Source organism: Aotus nancymaae, unplaced genomic scaffold (assembly GCF_030222135.1).
Source record: "Aotus nancymaae isolate 86718 unplaced genomic scaffold, 86718_ANA_hifiasm-v0.15.2.pri h1tg000014l, whole genome shotgun sequence".
Taxonomy (NCBI): Eukaryota; Metazoa; Chordata; class Mammalia; order Primates; family Aotidae; genus Aotus; species Aotus nancymaae.
The window spans coordinates 7,664,128-7,682,387 of NW_026988425.1; the positions used below are offsets into that span (position 1 = coordinate 7,664,128).

Here is an 18,260-nt window from a genome sequence, read left to right on the forward strand (position 1 = left end):
CACCATCTCACTCCCTACCTCCCACCGTTTAACTCTTCTGTTGATCATGCAGAGGTTTTAAACATACGGTTAATGTCTCCATTTTAAGTTTAAAAGCTTTTGCAATTATTTTATTTTAAATTTGCTCTGTAAACTCACTTAAGGGTTCTACTGTAATTGGATTTTAATTTACAGGATCTAAAATATCTTAAAATTAATTGGAGTAAGAATGCCTCTACATCTGGTATGTTACATGATGGTGGAGGGGAAGAGGGATGTAAAACACAGGTTTGTAACTAGCTAGGAGGATGACTGCCCTCTGTGTGCCTGTGATGGTTAATAATACTGAGTGTTTTTTTGATCGAAGGATACAAAGTATTGATCCTGGGGGTGTCTGTGAGGATGTTGCCAAAGGAGATTGACATTTGAGTCAGTGGGAGAGGCAGACCCACCCTTAATCTGGTGGGTACCAGCTAATCAGCTGCCAGTGGATATAAAGCAGGCAGAAAAATGTGAAAAGGCGAGACTGGCCTACTCCCAGTCTACATCTTTCTCCCGTGGTGGACACTTCCAGCCCTCGAACGTCAGACTCCAAGTTCTTCAGTTCTGAGACTTGGACTGGTTCTCTTTGCTCCTCAAGCTGGCAGATAGCATATTATGGGACCTTGTGATCATGTAAGTTAATACTTAATAAACACCATATATATATATGATATATATATAAAGGATATATATATTCTATTAGCTATATATATAATCCTATTAGTTATATAGTATTATATATAATACTTAATAAACATATAAACTATAAAAGTATTATATAATAAACTATATAAGTATTATATATTATAAATAAACTATACAAGTATATAAGTAAACTATATACATTTATATTATAAATAAACTATGTAAGTATATATAATACTTAATAAACACGTAAATAAAAGGATATATATACATACATCGTATTAGTTCTGTCCCTCTAGAAAACCCTAATACAGTGTCCCAGAAAATTTTACAAATTATGAACTCAAAGGCACAAACCCAAATAACCTCCTGGCATTGCTCTCCAGACTCTTTGTCACTGCTATTTAACAGTGAGAATAATAGCATGACCCTGGCTCCTAGAGCAAGGAAGCCATTGTCCATCCTGCAAAAGCAGCTTAACTGCATCACAGACTGGGGAAGCAGTATGTGGTGGGATTAAACAAGGTCTTTATTGGATGCTTCCTGCTTGGTAAAAAGACATAAATATTGTCAGGAGACTTAGAAAGCATGTTTAGCATTGGGTTTGTCCTGGAGATGACTCAGCCAATTGATAAAGTCCCTATGGTGAGTAACTTTAAGTATCAAGCTTATGAATTGAGACTTATAAATAAAAATTTAATTTTGTTTTTTTTACCTTATTGATTTTGAAATAAAAACGACCAAAATGTTACATCAAAACTACTGAAACTCTAGCAATGAGTGCCACTGCCCTGCAGGAACCAGGGCTCCTTAGAGAGAGGTCTGATCCCAAGTCTGAGACCAGAAATGGATAAGATGAGCTGGGACATCCTCTTCTGCAAAGAAAATAGCAAAAACTAACATGACAAGGTCAAAAGGACAAAGGCGACCACCTGAAGGGTATCCCACTGTCCTAAAACGGAACAATCTAAGCATCAGGAAGAAGACTGCAGAGGATTGACGCATGGCAAATCCGCAGAAGTTCCTGAGTTCACAAACATCCTAGAACAAACACGAAGCTGACTAGACCACCAACCCCTTATTCTGAAAATGCATACAAAGAAGGAAACTTTTTTTCTGAATAAACTTTGATTTCAGGGTACACAAATAGTTAACAGGAGAAATTCCTTCTTTGTAGAAGATTACTAGCTAATACAAGTAGAATAATAGAATTAGGAAATGGTTTTGTTTTGCTTTTTTTGTTTGTTTGTTTCATTTTGCAGCACCTAGTCAAATAATGGATTCGACCACAAATGTCAGGAGAGAGGCTGTGGGGACCACACAGTGGAGGGATCAAGCTGACAACACAGGAACTCACTCATCCATCCTAAAGACCATCGCTAACAAGAAATGATGGCAATGCAGAGGAAATACACCACACCCCTCTCAAGCATCATTCCCAAGTCATTCAAGGTGAACTGAAGCAAGTCTCTGGATTTGCCCTTTGGCTTAACAGGAAATACAGCAGATAGATGGAGAAACAAGTTAGACACACCAAATGTGTTGGTGGGACATTCTACAGGGCAATTGATCTAATTTCTCCAATAACTTAATGGCATGAAAACTAGGTGAGAAAGAGTGGCAGTTATAGAGATAAGAGACTAAATTTAGTGGTAGAATCTCTAAATGTCATCTGTGGACTTTGGATACTGATTCAAAAACATCAACAGTTAAAAACTATTTTTTAGACAGTACAGGAAATTTAGAATATAGACTAGACATTAAATGTTGACAGGGAATAATTATTAATTTTGTTATTTGTAACAATGGCTGAATGATTCGCTAAAAAAAGAAAAAACGCTTATCAGTTATAGATGAATACTGAATTACTTAGGATAAAATCATATGATAGATTGGATTTCTCTAGAAACATTTCAGTAAAAAAAAGAAAAAGTTATAGATTAGATGAAACATGATTGGAAAATCATGGTAATTTTTCATGCTGAATAGGGGGATTTGTGAACTTATGCTTTTTTTTTTTTTTTTTTTTTTTAATGAGATGGGGTTTTGCTCTGTTGCTCAGGTTGGAGAGCAGTGGCGTGATCTTAGCTCCTGGCCTCAAGTAATCCTCCTGCCTTGGCCTCCCAAAGCACTGGGAATATAGGCATGAGCCACTGAACCAGCTTTTCTTTCAATTCTTATACTTTTCTTTCAATTCTTATGTGTGTTCAAAATTTCCTGTAATGCAAGCAAAAACAGTAGGGTTATTAAAAGAGATTGTTTCTTGTAAACATTAGAACCCAAAATATCAGCTTAGCCCACACACCGTGAGCACTCTGTATCGGAGACTGTGGGAGTGAGAGGGAGACGTGTGCTTTTTTTTGAGATGGGATTACAAGTACTGGAGGAAGGCAAAATTTCTTTTGATGGAGCCCAACACGGGGAGAACATCAACATGAAGTCAGGTTTCCTGACTGGTGCAGCAAGGGAGACTGCACACCCCAGGAGCCAAGAGACGTGGAGCCGAACACAGGACCAGACAGGGCTGTTATGGGGAGGGGTGAATTTAGGTAAAATTTAACGAAGCTGGGCTGGAGAGACTCAAGCACAGCCAGTTTGTGTGCCAAAGAGTTAGCAGTAAGCTTGGTCTAACAAGCTGATTCAGGTCCCTCAAAGGGAAGACAAATGTAGAATGCTGTTGCAAAATTCCCACATCTAGAGCTCTGCAATTGAGGGGGATATTGAAGCTACTTCTCCATTGGTCAGAGTGGGCCATGTGGTTCAGTTCGTATAGACAATAGTTTGATTCTCCATTTTTATTGACCTGATTTCAAACGACAAAGGCTTTAGAGAACAAAGTTTCTTAGCACTATGTCCTTGATAATTAACAAAAGCAGTTGTCAAAGACTCACAGTGGCACTCCTGGAAGTCCTGATCAACAACTCAGCCATGTTCCTTCTTAAAGACTGTGCCTCACGTGAACCCTCACCATGAGCTGTGTGATAAAGTTTAACTGAGAATGAATGAATACACATGTACCAATAACAATAGTTGCACTCAATGTTCACTGCTTACTATTTTCCAGGAACTGGGCTAAACAGCTTACAAGATGTATCTCATGTCACTATCCACACCAAGTAATGGAGCTGGGTATAGTCCCAGTTTAAGAGATCTCAGCCCTAAGGGGATAATTTGCCTACTTCCTCACTGAGCCAAGATTCCTCTCTGGATTTGCACACAACGTCTTCTAGTAGGTATACCTTTGTTAGAAGGAACTGACTGCTTCCCTGCTTCCCCAGAATTCTGTCAAATTGAGAATTTTGCTCCTTCCTGTATTTTCTTCCACGTAACAAATACTAAGTGTCCACATGTACCCAAGAGAAGCACATTCGTTACCTAGAGGAAGGTAAGGAAAGGTACAGAAGAATGGCTGTTTCGTTCAGGCAGAACTGTCAGCATGCTCTTCCACAGCTCCTGCCTGCTTGCCGTCTACACACAGTCAAAGAGGATCCTCTTTTTCTGCAGAGATCATCTAGTGTCAACCACAGCAGCGCAAAGTCCTGAACTTTGCTGCCCCCTATTGATAGGTCCAAAGAATATCACTGTTGCTGCAAGACATGCTAGCAAGTAAAACAATTTTTCACTCATTTTTCTTGCTTTGCTTTACTTTTGAAAACAAATATAGCAAGTTTATGCAATTATTAAAAATACTGTCAAATATATAGTTGCAAGAGCCATCATATTGGATGTGTAATTGCAATGACATATTCACATCACTTTTGCTTGTACAGATATAGACATAAAAATTCATCAGCATGAGAATTCAGTTTAAAAGGACTTGGCTTTATGATTTGACAAAACTTGTCAAAAAAAATTTGCTCGTTAGTAAAACCAGCAACCTTATATCTATCTATTAGCCTAAATTATTTTCATGTACTTTATCAGGATTAAAATTTGAATGGGGCCAGAGGCAGGTCTAGCCTCCCTCCCTGGGCCAATCCTGCATGCTTTGTACTGGGTGTTCCAGCCATGGCAATTGAACCCCCAGACCCTCTTCTCTTTCTTCTAAAACTCAGCTTACAAATCACTCTGAGACTCTCACTGCCCAGGCAGACCTTCAGTCTTTGCTTTCCCAGAGCCTTGTCTGTGAGTCAGGGGTGCCGGAGGCCTCACCACTCCCATTGCCTGCTCACAAATCTGTTAATCGCACCCATTTCAAGCCCCCCCAGGGCCGGGACTCTTTCCTACTTGGCCCTGGAGCTGGAGTATTGAGTGTGCCCAGTGTGATCAGAGCCGTGAGTGTCTGCCGAATGCATACATGAAGAGGGTTGGGGAGAGTCAAATGAGACAGGCTCAGCAGAAGCTGTAAGTGAAAACTGCAGAAGGAAGAGCATCTGATTCTGAGCAGGAAAAGGGTTGCAATGGATGAGATGGACTTAGGTCAACAGCACACATGAAGAAATGTTCGGGCTGTATTTTTCTTCATAGCATTTATAACAGACTGTCATTACCTCTTCGTGTGGCTAAGTTAGTTAAGTCCCTCTCTGCTCTTTAAACTGTATGCTTTTAACCTCACACCACATTTCTGGGTTGAGTTTCACACCAGGAATTAGTTGAGTCATGGGGAGAGTGTACAGCACAGTGAGGGTGGACCAGAGGCCAGGGAGGCCAGGGAGGGAAGCTGAGTTCACAAAAGGCAGAAGACGACACAGGAATGGAGTCTAGCTGCGAGGAGGTGTGAAAGGGGTTTCTGAGGCCTGATGTGATCTGGAACAGATCTTAGGCTCAGTGCAGGAACACCTGTTTTAAGTCATCTAACAGCTGTGAAAGTGTCAATCAACTAATGACCTAGTTTCAGAGAGGTGTGACAATCCTTCCAAGCCAGGTCCCAAATGAGCAGCAAGGTCACCTAGGTATATCGATATATCAGAACCTACCTACCTGTCTCTCGTTCAATCTCCATTTGCCTCCATTGTGTCAAGCTTTGTCATTGGAGACAAAAAGTGATCTTAGCTCATCTAGTCTCCATTTCCTATTATAAGTAAATAGGCCCCCAAAGCTAAAATGAAGTAAGAAGTATGATGGGGTGGACATTCAGACTAGTACCAGCTAACTGGCACTGTGTGCTTACTCTGTAGAAGGCACTTTGCTAAGTGTCTTATATAATTCTCATCTCAACATGTTACAGGTTCAACATGATTATGTCCCTTGTCCCTCCTTCAAAAAAGACATGGCAGCCCTGACCCAGTATGTGAGAATGTCACCTTATTTGGACATAGGGTCCTTAGAGACGTAATCAAGATAAAGCCACTAGAGTAAGCCTTCATCCAATATGGGTGGCATCCCTGTAAAAGGGAAATTTGGACACAGCCAAACCAGAACACCATGTGAAGACAGAGACACATGCACATTAACGGCCACGTGAAGACAGAGACACATGCACATTAACGGCCACGTGAAGACACAGGGCCACACACACACACAAAGGGAAGATGGCACGCGAAGAAGGAAGACGGTTAAGTTATGTTGCCACGAGCTAAGGAATGTCTGTCATCACCAGACGTTGGAGGAAGCAGAAAGGCTCTCCCCTCAAGGTTTCATGGGGAGCATGACCTTACTGACACCTTGATTTTGGGTTTTTCAGCCTCCAGCAATGTGAGAGAGTAAATCTCTATTGTTTTAAAACACCCAGTTTGTGCATTGCTGCAGAAGCCATAGGGACCGTGACAGAAATTCCATTCTAATGTTAAGAGGAGCTCTCAGGAAACTGAAGCTCGAGGTCACAGTTAGCAGGCGATGAAGCTGAAACTCAAACCCAAGCTGTAGGATTCCTGAACTTAAATTTTTAGCACTGTTTTATTGCTTCTTAGGGACAGATTCAAATCTGACATTCGTCACTCATGATGAATGATCAGGTAGAACATTTGCCCTCTCAGAGCTGGCCCACTACTCTGTAAAATAGGAACAGTACCTAAATTAGAAGGCATGTGAGAGCCACACACGCGTCATGCGAAGTGCTCAGCATGCGCTCAGCAGTCGGTGAACGCTACACAGCAGCTGCCCGGTCCAAGGTCACAGCACTACTTGTGGTGAAGCCTGAGTGTCCAACCCCAAAGTTCTGCTACCCCATTCGGCCTCATTGACCTCTTCTCCCCTGAAACTGCAACCTGACTGTAGGGAGGCAATGAAGCCTCTGCAATGAACTACAATTTAATTCATTCTTGATCTAAAATTTAGAAGATCCTTCCTACAATCAAACACCTCCCCAAAAAACCTACCTAGATTGCTTTTCCACTTTTCTACATGTTTATTAAAAAAAGTTGCCACACTAATATATCGTATTAACTAAAGGATTGTTTCTGTGTAATTCCATAATATTTATATCCAAAGCACTGTACGCTCTTTTTCATTGCTCCCTTTCCTTACGGTACATCTCACTTCCACTCACAGAATACAAAGAGATAAAATTTCTTCCTTATGTCTGCTAGAAAATAAAAGGTCTCTAAAGAGCAAACTATTTTCATTTAGCAGATAACTATGAGAAAAGATTTTAAAATAATATTTATTCACTGAATTCCTTTATCGCACATGATTGTTTGATGTACACAAAGTATCTATGACACCAGTATTAAATTTAAATTAAAATTTTACCACAATAAATGTACACATGGTACAGATCCTTCCAGATCACCAGTCCAGAACATATTCTGCAAAGTGGCTAATTCACATTATATTCTTTTTTTAATATTGAGTTCCATAAAAATGCAAGTTCTTTCACTGTTTGAGTTCTGAAGCCAGTATTCCTTCTTGTCACCAATGAACAGTGTTTTGAGAAAACAGTTTTCTTTGTAAATATTCCACCACTTCGAGTCTTGTTGTTAGCATCTCAATCTCATGATAGGGCATCTGTAAAGGTAGAAAAGTAAAACTGGTTAAGATCTTTCAAATCTGAGGTTACTCTGGCTGTTGATTACCTTGTTTGTTTCCTACACGCTTCCCCACAGCAGAATGTAAGCTCCTGGAAGGCAAATTTCCCAACCAGCTTCTTCATCCTGTATCCCCAGTGTCTAGAACAGTGCCTGGCACTGAGAAGGGGCTTGGTAAATATCTGCTGAATTAATATGTAGAATATGGAAATAAGAATTAAACATGATCCCTTGTTCTCCAGGAGCTTACAACTGAGGTGGCAAGTTAAATTACACAACAAATATGAAAAACAAGCTGTAGGGTGGTGATCTAGTGCTGACAGGGAGTGGGCATTTCATTAGATGAGGGGGCATGCTGACGAACTGCTGGAAAGTAGGTATTCAGAGAGCTGGAGGATGCAGCAGGGGCAAAGAGGGAATGAAGAGAGAGAGCAGGAGGCTCAGTAAAGGAGAGAGCTGCTCAGCTGGGAGCAGAGAAGCCGGCCAATAACCACGTGTCAGGGGCCTGGCTGCAGGCTGACCACGGAGGGTTTTGAATGCTAAAATGTAGAGAAGTTTTTACTTTATTCTGTAAGCAGTAAAGAAACAATGAAGGCTTCTGAGCACAAACTGGCATGATTAGTTTTAGGAATACTCAGCTGGGGAGGTGCAAGATGGAGAAAACAGTCGGCAGATATGAAATCAGAGTTCTGCCTAGTATAGACAGCTTAGAGAATTAAGGCAGCTCTCATTCACATGCACTGTTGAGCCCTCACATAAGACCTTACTACGTTATCTACAGTGAAAACACTGAAAAGGTCTTAAATAGGAAGTGTTGGTGAAGCTCCTCGTTGTAATGGATTATCTTGTCCATTATTATTTATTAAATCAAGGAGAAATTAAAACAGAACACATATTCCAACAATTGAGTAATTCTAAAAGCAGAGTTAAGCATAGCTTATAATGAATATAGGTATGCCCCACTTTTGACAAATCAAAGCTCTCAAAATGCTGTATTTCAAAATATAAGACAAGAGATTTAAGCCGAATTAACAACGTTGCTATTTAAACTAGACATAAGATTGGTGGTCCATTGGGCTGGCAGGCCAGTTAGGACTGTTAAAGTAAATTAAAATGGAGCCTGTGCCTGAAAAATTTCTGAGCAGACCAAGCCAGTTAGGCCTTGGAAATAACCTTCATATTGCTTAAAGAGCAAATGTTAAGCACAATTTAATTTGGGATAGTTGTTGTAAAAGCTTCCACTAGAGAAAAACAGAACTTATGCTCAACCAATCAGAAGCATCTCACAAACTCAATTACATAACTATAAACTGTCCACAGAATAACTCAAACAAGGCAACAAGAATATATAACTGTAACCAATCAAGTCTATTCTTTGGGTCCTTGTGTTCTTCCTATAAAAGCCTCCCTCATGTGTTCACAAGCCATTTCTGTGCTGTCCAATTCATTTACTGCTGCTTTATCAAATTCTTTAAAATGTTATTGTGCCTCAGTTTACTTTTTTTTTGAGATGAGTCTCACACTTTGTCGCCAGGCTGGAGTGCAGTGACACAGTCTTGCCTCACTGCAACCTCCGCCTCTCAGGTTCAAGCGATTCTCCTGCCTCTGCCTCTTGAGTAGCTGGGACTACAGGTGCATGCCACCACGCCCAGTTAATTTTTGTATTGTTAGTAGAGGCAGGGTTTCACCATGTTGGCCAGGATGGTCTCAATCTCTTGACCTCGTGATCTGCCCGACTCGGCCACCCAAAGTGCTGGGATAACAAGCATGAGCGACTGCACCCGGTCTGTTTACTTTTTAACAGTCACCTGGAAAAAACAAATTTTAATTAGGATTTCCTTTTAGAAAAAAAAAAGTAGGTGAAATCGTACCTGAACAACTTGATAACCGAGTAACTGTAGGTGTCTTTGTTTAATAGCTTCTTTTCCCAGTAAGTGTTTGCTATTAGAGCAAAATCTTTGTGGACCATCAATACACAGTGCTATCCTGAAAAATCAAAAAGAATAAAGAAACTTAATTTTTAAAATAATCCAACATATTCACTATATATTTTAGTTGCCAAAGTTTATTTGGGATTTGGCTATTACTATGTGCCAACATTATTTTCAAATACCTCATGAATTTGATCTTATTAATATTGTTTATAAAATATTACAAGAAATTTCAAAAAATGACATTCTGAAAAGTAGCATTTTAATTTCCAGAATTGTATCTATTTTTTTTCACCTTCTTGAGAAAAAGATACCACTGCTTATTAGCCTCAACAAGACTTGTAATGTGAAAAACACAACATTTTTCTGTACCTTTTATGGACATCTTCATTAACTGTGAATGGCAATACAAATCCTTCTTCATCTAATTTAATTTCAACATCTGGTGAGAGAAGAAAGGAAAAATTCCTCTTGTGATACCCTCACAAACACTATCTTCCTGTATTCATTTCTTTGCTCTGTTTTGATTCCTTCCACACTGCATTGGTCAATTGGACTGAAGGCTGCAAAGTAATGACCACAACCAAACAATGGTGAGAATTATAATTTAATTGGCTTTTATGATCAATCAAGTCAGCCTTAAATTAAGAAGGCCCAACAACACTAAACCACAGAACGTGTTCTGAAGTTATCTGGGGTATGACAAGAACCATGCATGCTTTATCTTTCCCCTTATAACAGGTGGCAGAGATCCTTTAATCCAGACTGTGAAGAAAACCCTTAAGCCGTTAGACATCTATGCAACTCAGAACTTCCATCATTCCAACTTGCAGTGCCTCCACGGTTGGTAAAGAAAGTGTGCTGCACCCGGACACCTGGTCTTCGAGCATGGAGGGCTTCCCTGTCCTTCCCCTCTGGTAAACTGCAGTTCCCTTTGTAAAGAGAAGTGACCATCTGAAGCCTGTGAACTGATGGCCTTTATGAGACGACTTTCTCCTATTCATCGATTTAGGAGAATGGTAAGGACAGAGAACTGGGAGTGTTGTCCAGGAGAAATTTCTGGGATGTGGAAATCTTTGTAATGGCGCTGTCCGATCTGGCAGCCATGAGCCACATATGGCTACTGGGCACCTGAAATGTAACTGAGGAATTTTTTTAAACTTTTAATAATTTAAATAGCCACATAGTCTAGTGGCTACTATAGTTGGACAGTGCAGGCTTAGGTTTTAGTAGTAGCTAACAATTAGTGAGCATTTCCTATGTTCCAGGTGCTATTTTATTTAGCCCTTAAATAAGACTTTGAAGTCACTATTACTCTCATTTTACAGAGGAAGAAGCAAGCAGAAAAAGGTTAAATATTCTGCCCAGGACATTTTGCTATGTGGCTAACATGTGAGATTTAAACCCAGACAGTCTTGACTCTATAGTTCTGCTGCTAACCACCTGCTTCAAATTGCCTTCAGGAAGGGGACCATTCCATTTTGCATTTCCAGAGAACTTCTATTGCTTCTAGGTCCCATATATCTCCAAAATCGAACAGGATGCTTAGGTTTAAAACAACAAAACTCCTTATACTACTTACCTATTGTATAACAATAGGGTGTCAACACTTTTGAAGCAAAATATAATCTTGCTCCTAAAAGGTCAATCAGCCCAATCTTCACAGAGTTATAAAGATGAAAATCCATAGGGGTCTCCATGGAACAGCATGGGGTAAGAAATGATTTCACTTGATATTTAGGAAGGAGTTTTGGACCCTAAAAATCATATGTGCAAACATGAGAAAGAAAAATGAGATATAAAACCAGAGAATAAACTGAAGGTTACCTAGCTAGAAAAGTTTGATATAACATTATCTTACAGGCATGATACTTTTCCAGGAACTGGGACAGGCATCTCTCTCAAAATGACGATGCAAACTTCTATTGTTACAGTTCAAGTCTAACAGTTCAAAATATCTTTTATATGTGTTTTTAAAGTAGTCACTGGTTACCATAAATAGAAAGAAAAGTAAAGAAGGAAGGTAAAAAGGAATGGGGAAGGAGCAAGAATAAACTGGATTTCAAATTTCTGACTTAGGGATGCTGAACTGGTAAATATAATATTTTAAAATATGAAAAAAGCTGAAAGCTGAAACACTTCTGGTTCCAAGCATTTTAGATAAGGGATACTCAATCTGTAGGGGAAAAATGTGATAAAAGTGACATTCCAACTTAGGAAGAAAAGGACAGCAATATAATAAACGATGCTGGAAAACTGGTTATCTATTTGGAAAACAGATTTGGAAAAGAACTAAATTAAAATTCTGTCATCCCTTACAGACTCTAATAAATTCCAGGTGGTACAACATGCTGACTACAGTTAATAAGAATGTATTGTGTTCTTGAAAATGGCTGAGTACTTTCTTTTTTTCTTTTTTTTTAGACGGAGTTTCACTCTTGTTGCCCAGGCTAGAGTGCAATGGCACGACTTCAGCTCACTGCAACCTCCGCCTTCTAGGTTCAAGCGATTCTCCTGCCTCAGCTTCCAGAGTAGCTGGGACTACAGGCACGTGCCACCATGCCCAGCTAATTTTTTGTATTTTAGTAGACACGAGGTTTTATCATGTTGATAAGGCTTGTCTGGAACTCCTGACCTTGGCCTCCTAAAGTGCTGAGATTACAGGCATGACCCACCGTGCCCAGAGTACATTTTAAATATTCTCACCACAAAATAAAATGATAGATATGGAGGTGACGCACATGTTAACTGGCTTGATATAGCCATTCTACAATGTATACATATTTCAAAACATGAACACAATAAGTATATACAACTTTATTTTATTTGTTAATTAGAATATGTATATAAAAATAATAATAAAAATAAATTCGATTTTTAGATCAAAGATCTAAATAAAATTTTACATATATTATTTTTAAAAATGTTTTAAAATATTCATGCTTAAGTGAGACAGGAAACTCAGAAGTCATAAAAGACAGATTCGACTACAGAACATTTGAAAATACATCATAAGTAATATTAAAAAGTAATATGACCACAAATTAGGGGAAAATAAGTACAACATTCATAATAGTTAGTATCTGTTTTACAATGAGTCCTTAAAAAAAAGAAATCATCCAATGGGAATAAATTAAGGTGTAGAAAGGCAATACAAAAGAAATGTAAATGGCCAACATATATTTGAAAATATGCTAAACTTCCTTAATGCTCATTAAAATGCAACTTACATATATATGGTATGATACCCTCTTTCATTTAGTTGAGGAACACAAATGAAAGAGACTACTAACACACTGTAATAGAAGTGGTGGAGACGTGGCCACCTTCATTCATTGCTGAGGAAATGTGACATCTGTAACTATTAAGGAAAAAAAATCTGCCAGTATCTATCAAAAATTAATCCAGTAATGCCATCTTTAGGAATCTAGTATATATACGAACAAAATCAAAAAGGCTCCAGTATGACAGGATTTGCAGGACTGTTTATTACAGCATTCCTGATGGAGACAAAAGTTGGAAAAAAACCTCAAAGTGCATCCGTAGTGGAATAAACACCATGAAATCTCATGGCTTTCTAAAAAGAATGCATGTGACCTGTGTGCACTGGTCTCAAGGATGTCCATGATATACTGGGCACAAAAGCAAACTGTACTGTGATTAGTCAGTCTCATTCCTTGACAAGAGAAAAAATAGACAGTGTTTATGCACCTGTATATATCTGGGCATAGAAACTGCTTCTAATACTGTTCCTTTAGCGATGGTAAGAGATTGGGGTTAACTATTACTCACCTTTATATAACTTAGGACCGTCTAAGCTGTTAAAAAAGGGGGTATTTTTCCATTCTTATACCTTATTTCAAAAATCAGATACTCTATGATTCAGAATCAAGTATAGAGAAGCAGAGAAAGAATGACATAGTCTGGTGTGCTATTTCTGATCCCACATAAGGAATGTGATAAATATTAGAATGAATCTTTATAGTACTTTGTGGGAAGAGCAAACTCTAGGTAAACTAAACTCTATTAGATAAAAGTCAAACTTCCGGCTTGGCTTAAAAATGTACTGTGTTTGCAAATAATTTAGGTATTTGATCAGTTCAGACGTTCACACTTTGATAACAAACAGCTATGGGAAAGCTAGTACTAAAACCCTATAAAGCCTTCAGAGAGAGTGGAGAAAAACTGTAACACACACGCCTGCAGCACCTGATACAACCTCCTAAGAAATCTTACACAGGGAAAGTTGTTCCTTCCAGAACAAGAACACAAAAATGGGGTCAATTCATCAAAGGAAAGACTATCTGGGGGCAACTAACTCCAAGTAAATGAAATTCTGCTTTTTCATGAGGTTATTGAGACAGATAAAAAGTAAATGAACTTAAAAAGTTTCAGGGCAGACAAAAGGAAACTGTACCCATAAAGAAATAAAGCCACACACAAGTAACGCTTTTACCTTATAGAAAGGGCATTCTAGGATTGAGGTTAAAAAAAGTTGGGTCAGTTGTGCCCGACTCAATCTGTCCAAATGAGATTCTTCACCTGAAACAGAAAGCATCCCAGTCATAGTTACGTCTGAATTGAGGTACAGTTATGTCTGAATTTTAAATATGTATGCGAACATCATGAACATTGAACATCGCCTTACACACGCTAGACAGAAGTATTGTACTTGTAAATGACACTATGAAATTAACTTGTTTATGCCCCCCTCTTGCCAAGGATGAAACTGACTTCCAAGAACCCAAGTTCCTAGCTACGGAATACAATTAAAAGAGATAAAAAATGTTCAGAGAATTAGTGGAAATTTCCTTTAACTATGGAGTTCCGGAAATTTGACATACTTGGGTGGCCTTGAATTCAGATGAATACCATCCTCTCTCTCTCAAAAAAAAGATACAGTTGCTCATTCATCAAAAGTTCTAACATGTTAAAGTGGCTAGTTCCACTGCCATCAGCTCACCCTATCTCATAAGAATGCTGCAATTTCTCAGCTAAGGCAAAAGTCACTTTATCTGAGACGGCCTTCCTCCCTCTATGCAACATCCTAGCATGCTGTGTTTACGCCAGCATCTGTTAACTTCAGATCTTATCACTATGGAAGAAAAAATAAAGTCAAGGCATTGCCTTTATAAGTGACTTGAAACCACTGCCAGTATAAAGGCTAATTTTTTCAAACTGTCAGAGTTATAACCAACTCACCTTGCAGCCGTTGAAGGAAAAAAGGGTGGAATATTTTTGCCATAAAATTGACTGGATGGCATTCAATAAGTGAACATGAATGAAGAAGTTTCAATAGTGCTTTGGGTGGAAAATAATTGAAATGAGTGAATAGCATATTTTCCAGCTTTCGAAATAAAGCAGAGGCATTTGGTGGCAAATAATTGAGCTTTCCAAATGGTTCCATTAATGTAGAAATCTGACTAGGTGAAAATTTTTCTGATTGGCAAACAAAAGTTTCTGCCACTGCATTGAGGATGGGTTTTGAATGAATCAATTTTCTACTGCAGTACTCCATGATTCTGCTGACAACTGCAGGATCCAGTGTGAGATGGAGTGCAGCTACATGCTGCTCTAGGGCTTTTGTCAAAAATCTGTCATGGTGCCCAAAATATATGAACGCCTCCAAGACTCTCCCAAGCTCCTTGTGAGTGAAATGTGGGATATGCCTCACGACATATTTGCCCAATTTTATAATCAGAGGAAGTGCTTGACTTTGATCAAGAACCACCAGGGCAGTGAGCATTTGGCTTATCAATTTAGGACTCAGGTTGGAAACTATTGAAAGGGAAAAGTTGTGTATCTTATTTAAAAATGGCTGGTGTTCATCCACTTTATCAGCACATGCCTGCAAGATTCTATAAAGGGCCACAACATCCTCTGGGGTAAATGTTTCCAATTTTTCACTTTGCAGTTGACTTATAATCAGTTCTAGTGTCACACAACCTGGACTGTACAGTCTAATCAGACTTTCCCCAAGGATACAAAGATTGTGAACTTCCAGGCCACCTTTTTTGAGACGATTTTGGCATTCTGCCACCAGGTTCAGTAACAGGCTACTTTGAGGATCCACATGGAGCAGAATCAGAGCTTGCAAAGCAGTCACCAAACTAGTGTTTGACAGTTCTGAGGGTTCCTGTTCAAACTGAAAGCATAAAGCTTGAAAGATGCTATTCTCCAGTATTTCTTTTGGCAGCCCTTGATCACCATCCTTTTTTTCCACTTCACAGATTCGTTGTAAAGCTCCTGCTGCCACAGTGTCAGGCAAAGTTTCCATCGTGCTTATAAAACTTAACACTTCTTCCGATGAAGTCAAGTTGCTTAATCTCTTGTAAAACCTCTGACTGTCCTCATTTTTAACGTTTTGGTCATGCCTGTCCCAGTCAGTTACTTGAGAGAATACTGACCCACTGAGTGGATGAAGGTCATTTCCATTTTCCAAATGAAACTTTTTACAACGGGCATGATGGAACCTGACCTTGAAAGGCTCAGGTTGTCGTGAACAGAACCAAGGGCACGGACGGTCCTTGACTACCTTGTGAACATGAGTTGGAGGTTGATTTTTTAGAGTAGCCAGAGCTCCATGCATCCGAAAATCAGATAAACGATAAAGGTTCTTCCTCAAGGTGATTAAAGCCATGCCATCAGATTCTCAATTTGATAACTAAATAATTTAAAAAGATATGGTTAAATACATTGAGAACACGATTGACCCAACATCAACGTTTATGAAACTACAAACGAGTACCGGAAAAAAAAGTGGATGGATAAAAAAGGATAGATAACATATGAATACCAGTGGAGCAAGGTCTCTGCATCCTAGAGCTAGAATGGCTGACATCCTAGAGTTAAAGTGGCTGACATCTAACAATAACAATCACTGTCACTTGCTAAGCACTGTTGTAGGTATTCTATTAACCTACAGATTAAGAACCTTTACCATCTTTTTACGCAAGGAGGAAGTTGAAGCACAAAGTCACTTTGCCCAGTTTATGCAGGTGGTTAAGTGGCAGAGCTAGGATTCAAACTCAGGCAGTGCAGCTCTTAAGGGTGGCTCTTAAACGTTGGTTGAAGGAAGGAACTGCATTTCGATAAAAATCGAACAAACCAAGAACGGGTAAAGTAGGCAAAATGAGGAGAGGTTAGGGCAGGGCAAGGGTAAAAACGCCTGGACTGGCCAACATGGTGAAGCCTCGTCTCTACTAAAAATAAAAAATTAGCCGGATGTGGTGACATCGCCTGTAGTCCCAGCTACTCGGGAGGCTGAAGTAGGAGAATCGCTTGAATCCAGGAGGCGGAGGCTGAGGTTAGCGGAGACTGAGCCGCCGCACTCCAGCCTGGGCGACAGAGCGAGACTCCGTCTCAAAACAAACGCGCTGGAAAGGCCCTAAGCTGTGGGTTTCCCCTCAGTGATTGGAGACGGTCAGGGTTGAAGGAAAGGGTTTACTTAGGCAATAGAAAAAAGGCAGGAAAAGAAAAAGCAAAACATAGATCTATGAAGGGAGAAGGTGGGGCGGCAAGTCCAGACCTCAAGACGCCGCGGGGGGATTTGGGAACACGAGCGGGCAGGACAGACAGGTGGGGAGCCCCGGGGCGCGTCCTCCTAGAATTGAAAGGGATTCACGGGCCAAGCACACCCAAACCCAGCGCCCCGGGGACCTGCGGGGAGGTCTGTGACACCCACCCTGGCCAACCGCGCCGAGAGACCGCGTGGACACCTACCGCAAACGGCCCACCAATCACTCCAGGTGGCCGCAGAGGCCCCAGGGCCTCGTGGGCCTCCGTAGCAAACGCGGGGCGGGGCGGAAGCACAGCCCACGGCTCACGGCGGAGCAATGTGATTGGCCCAGGTCCCCTGCGGAACTTCCTATTGGTCCTAAGTACCGAGCAGGGCGCTACGTCAGTGTGCTAGGGCTCAAGGTTGGTGGAAGTCGCGTTGTGCTGGTGCGTCCTAGGCTGGCGCGGTGCAGGTGAGCGCTCTGGCGGCTACAGTTCTCGGATTCCGGCCGCCAGCCAGTCCTGCACTAACCCCGAGAGAGAGGCGGCCCGGGGTGGTGAGCGTGCGCCCGTGGTTCCTACGCCCCTCGGGTTCTGGGTGTCGCCGCAGGCGCGGGCTCGGGCTTGGCCTTGGTGCCCCCAGGAGCAAGTGCCTGGACCCCGCGTCGGCCTCTGCTCGGGGAGGTCCCTGGGGTGTGTGGGGCTCTCCACATGTTCTGCCTTTGGTTCTAGGCGTTTTACAGGCCTAGGGAAACCGCACTCGGAGACGCGGGGAACGGGGGCGTGCCATGGAGGGGCGTGCACCAGGGACGTTCCGAGCGCCCACCCTCCGGGACGCGGCGGTGAGCTCTGCCTACCGCCTCTGCGCCGCCCCTGGGCCTGCTGGGGCCCCGGTCTCCGCTGAGAGTCGTGGGAAGGTGGTTCCAGGCTGTGGGCCAGTAGCAGGGGTGAGGGGTTGATTGATCCTGGGAAGCCCTCAGGAAGTGTGTGTTTCATGGGAAGTGATAGAAATTTTAGCTGTAGTAAGGTTTTCATTATCGTTTCCGCCGTTTTCTGTAAGCTGTAAATGCGTAGTGTTTTTATATTGTTTATTCACTCATTCACATAACTTATAGAGTACCTGTTTTATGCGCGGTGCTGTTCTGGGCGGTTCATTCACCAAAAACCAAGATTTTGGCTTGGTTTTCAGTTTAAATCGGTCTCTACAAATTGACAGCCCTCCAGTTTTAGCCGTTAGATGAGTATGGAAAAAAAATCTGTT

At 40.9% G+C, this 18,260-nt stretch overlaps 1 protein-coding gene and 1 long non-coding RNA gene across 3 annotated transcripts; one reads left to right on the forward strand and one right to left on the reverse strand.

Moving 5' to 3' along the window:
• The first annotated feature begins 587 nt into the window (after positions 1-587).
• Positions 588-10,445, forward strand: LOC105733035 (uncharacterized). The gene is made up of 3 exons (XR_001111159.3): positions 588-654; positions 3,731-3,895; positions 10,244-10,445. It is a non-coding gene; the product is annotated as an uncharacterized LOC105733035 (long non-coding RNA).
• Positions 7,189-17,286, reverse strand: FASTKD3 (FAST kinase domains 3). Of its 2 annotated transcripts, none has more exons than XR_001111158.2 (7): positions 17,225-17,286; positions 14,705-16,166; positions 13,959-14,044; positions 11,085-11,259; positions 9,875-10,065; positions 9,443-9,557; positions 7,189-7,551 (listed from the first exon to the last, which is right to left on the reverse strand). XR_001111158.2 is itself a non-coding variant. In XM_012475271.2 (7 exons), the coding sequence occupies exons 2-7, from the start codon at positions 16,140-16,142 to the stop codon at positions 7,456-7,458; spliced, it is 1,980 nt and encodes a 659-aa protein (XP_012330694.2). In that variant the 5' UTR covers positions 16,143-16,166; positions 17,225-17,286; the 3' UTR covers positions 7,189-7,455. The 2 variants fall into 2 exon arrangements, 1 of the variants encoding a protein (XP_012330694.2); XM_012475271.2 differs by having other exon boundaries at positions 9,875-9,944.
• Between the last annotated feature and the right edge of the window lie 974 nt (positions 17,287-18,260).

What these genes read in the sequence shown, in the direction of transcription:
- FASTKD3 (XM_012475271.2), bottom strand. Translation starts at nt 16,142, where the DNA reads ATGGCTTTAATCACCTTGAGGAAGAACCTTTATCGTTTATCTGATTTT. An exon ending in ACCCTATTGTTATACAATAG is followed by an intron (nt 9,945 to 11,084) that starts GTAAGTAGTATA and finishes TTCTCTCACCAG; the next exon opens with ATGTTGAAATTAAATTAGAT. An exon ending in TCGGTTATCAAGTTGTTCAG is followed by an intron (nt 7,552 to 9,442) that starts GTACGATTTCAC and finishes CTACCTTTACAG; the next exon opens with ATGCCCTATCATGAGATTGA.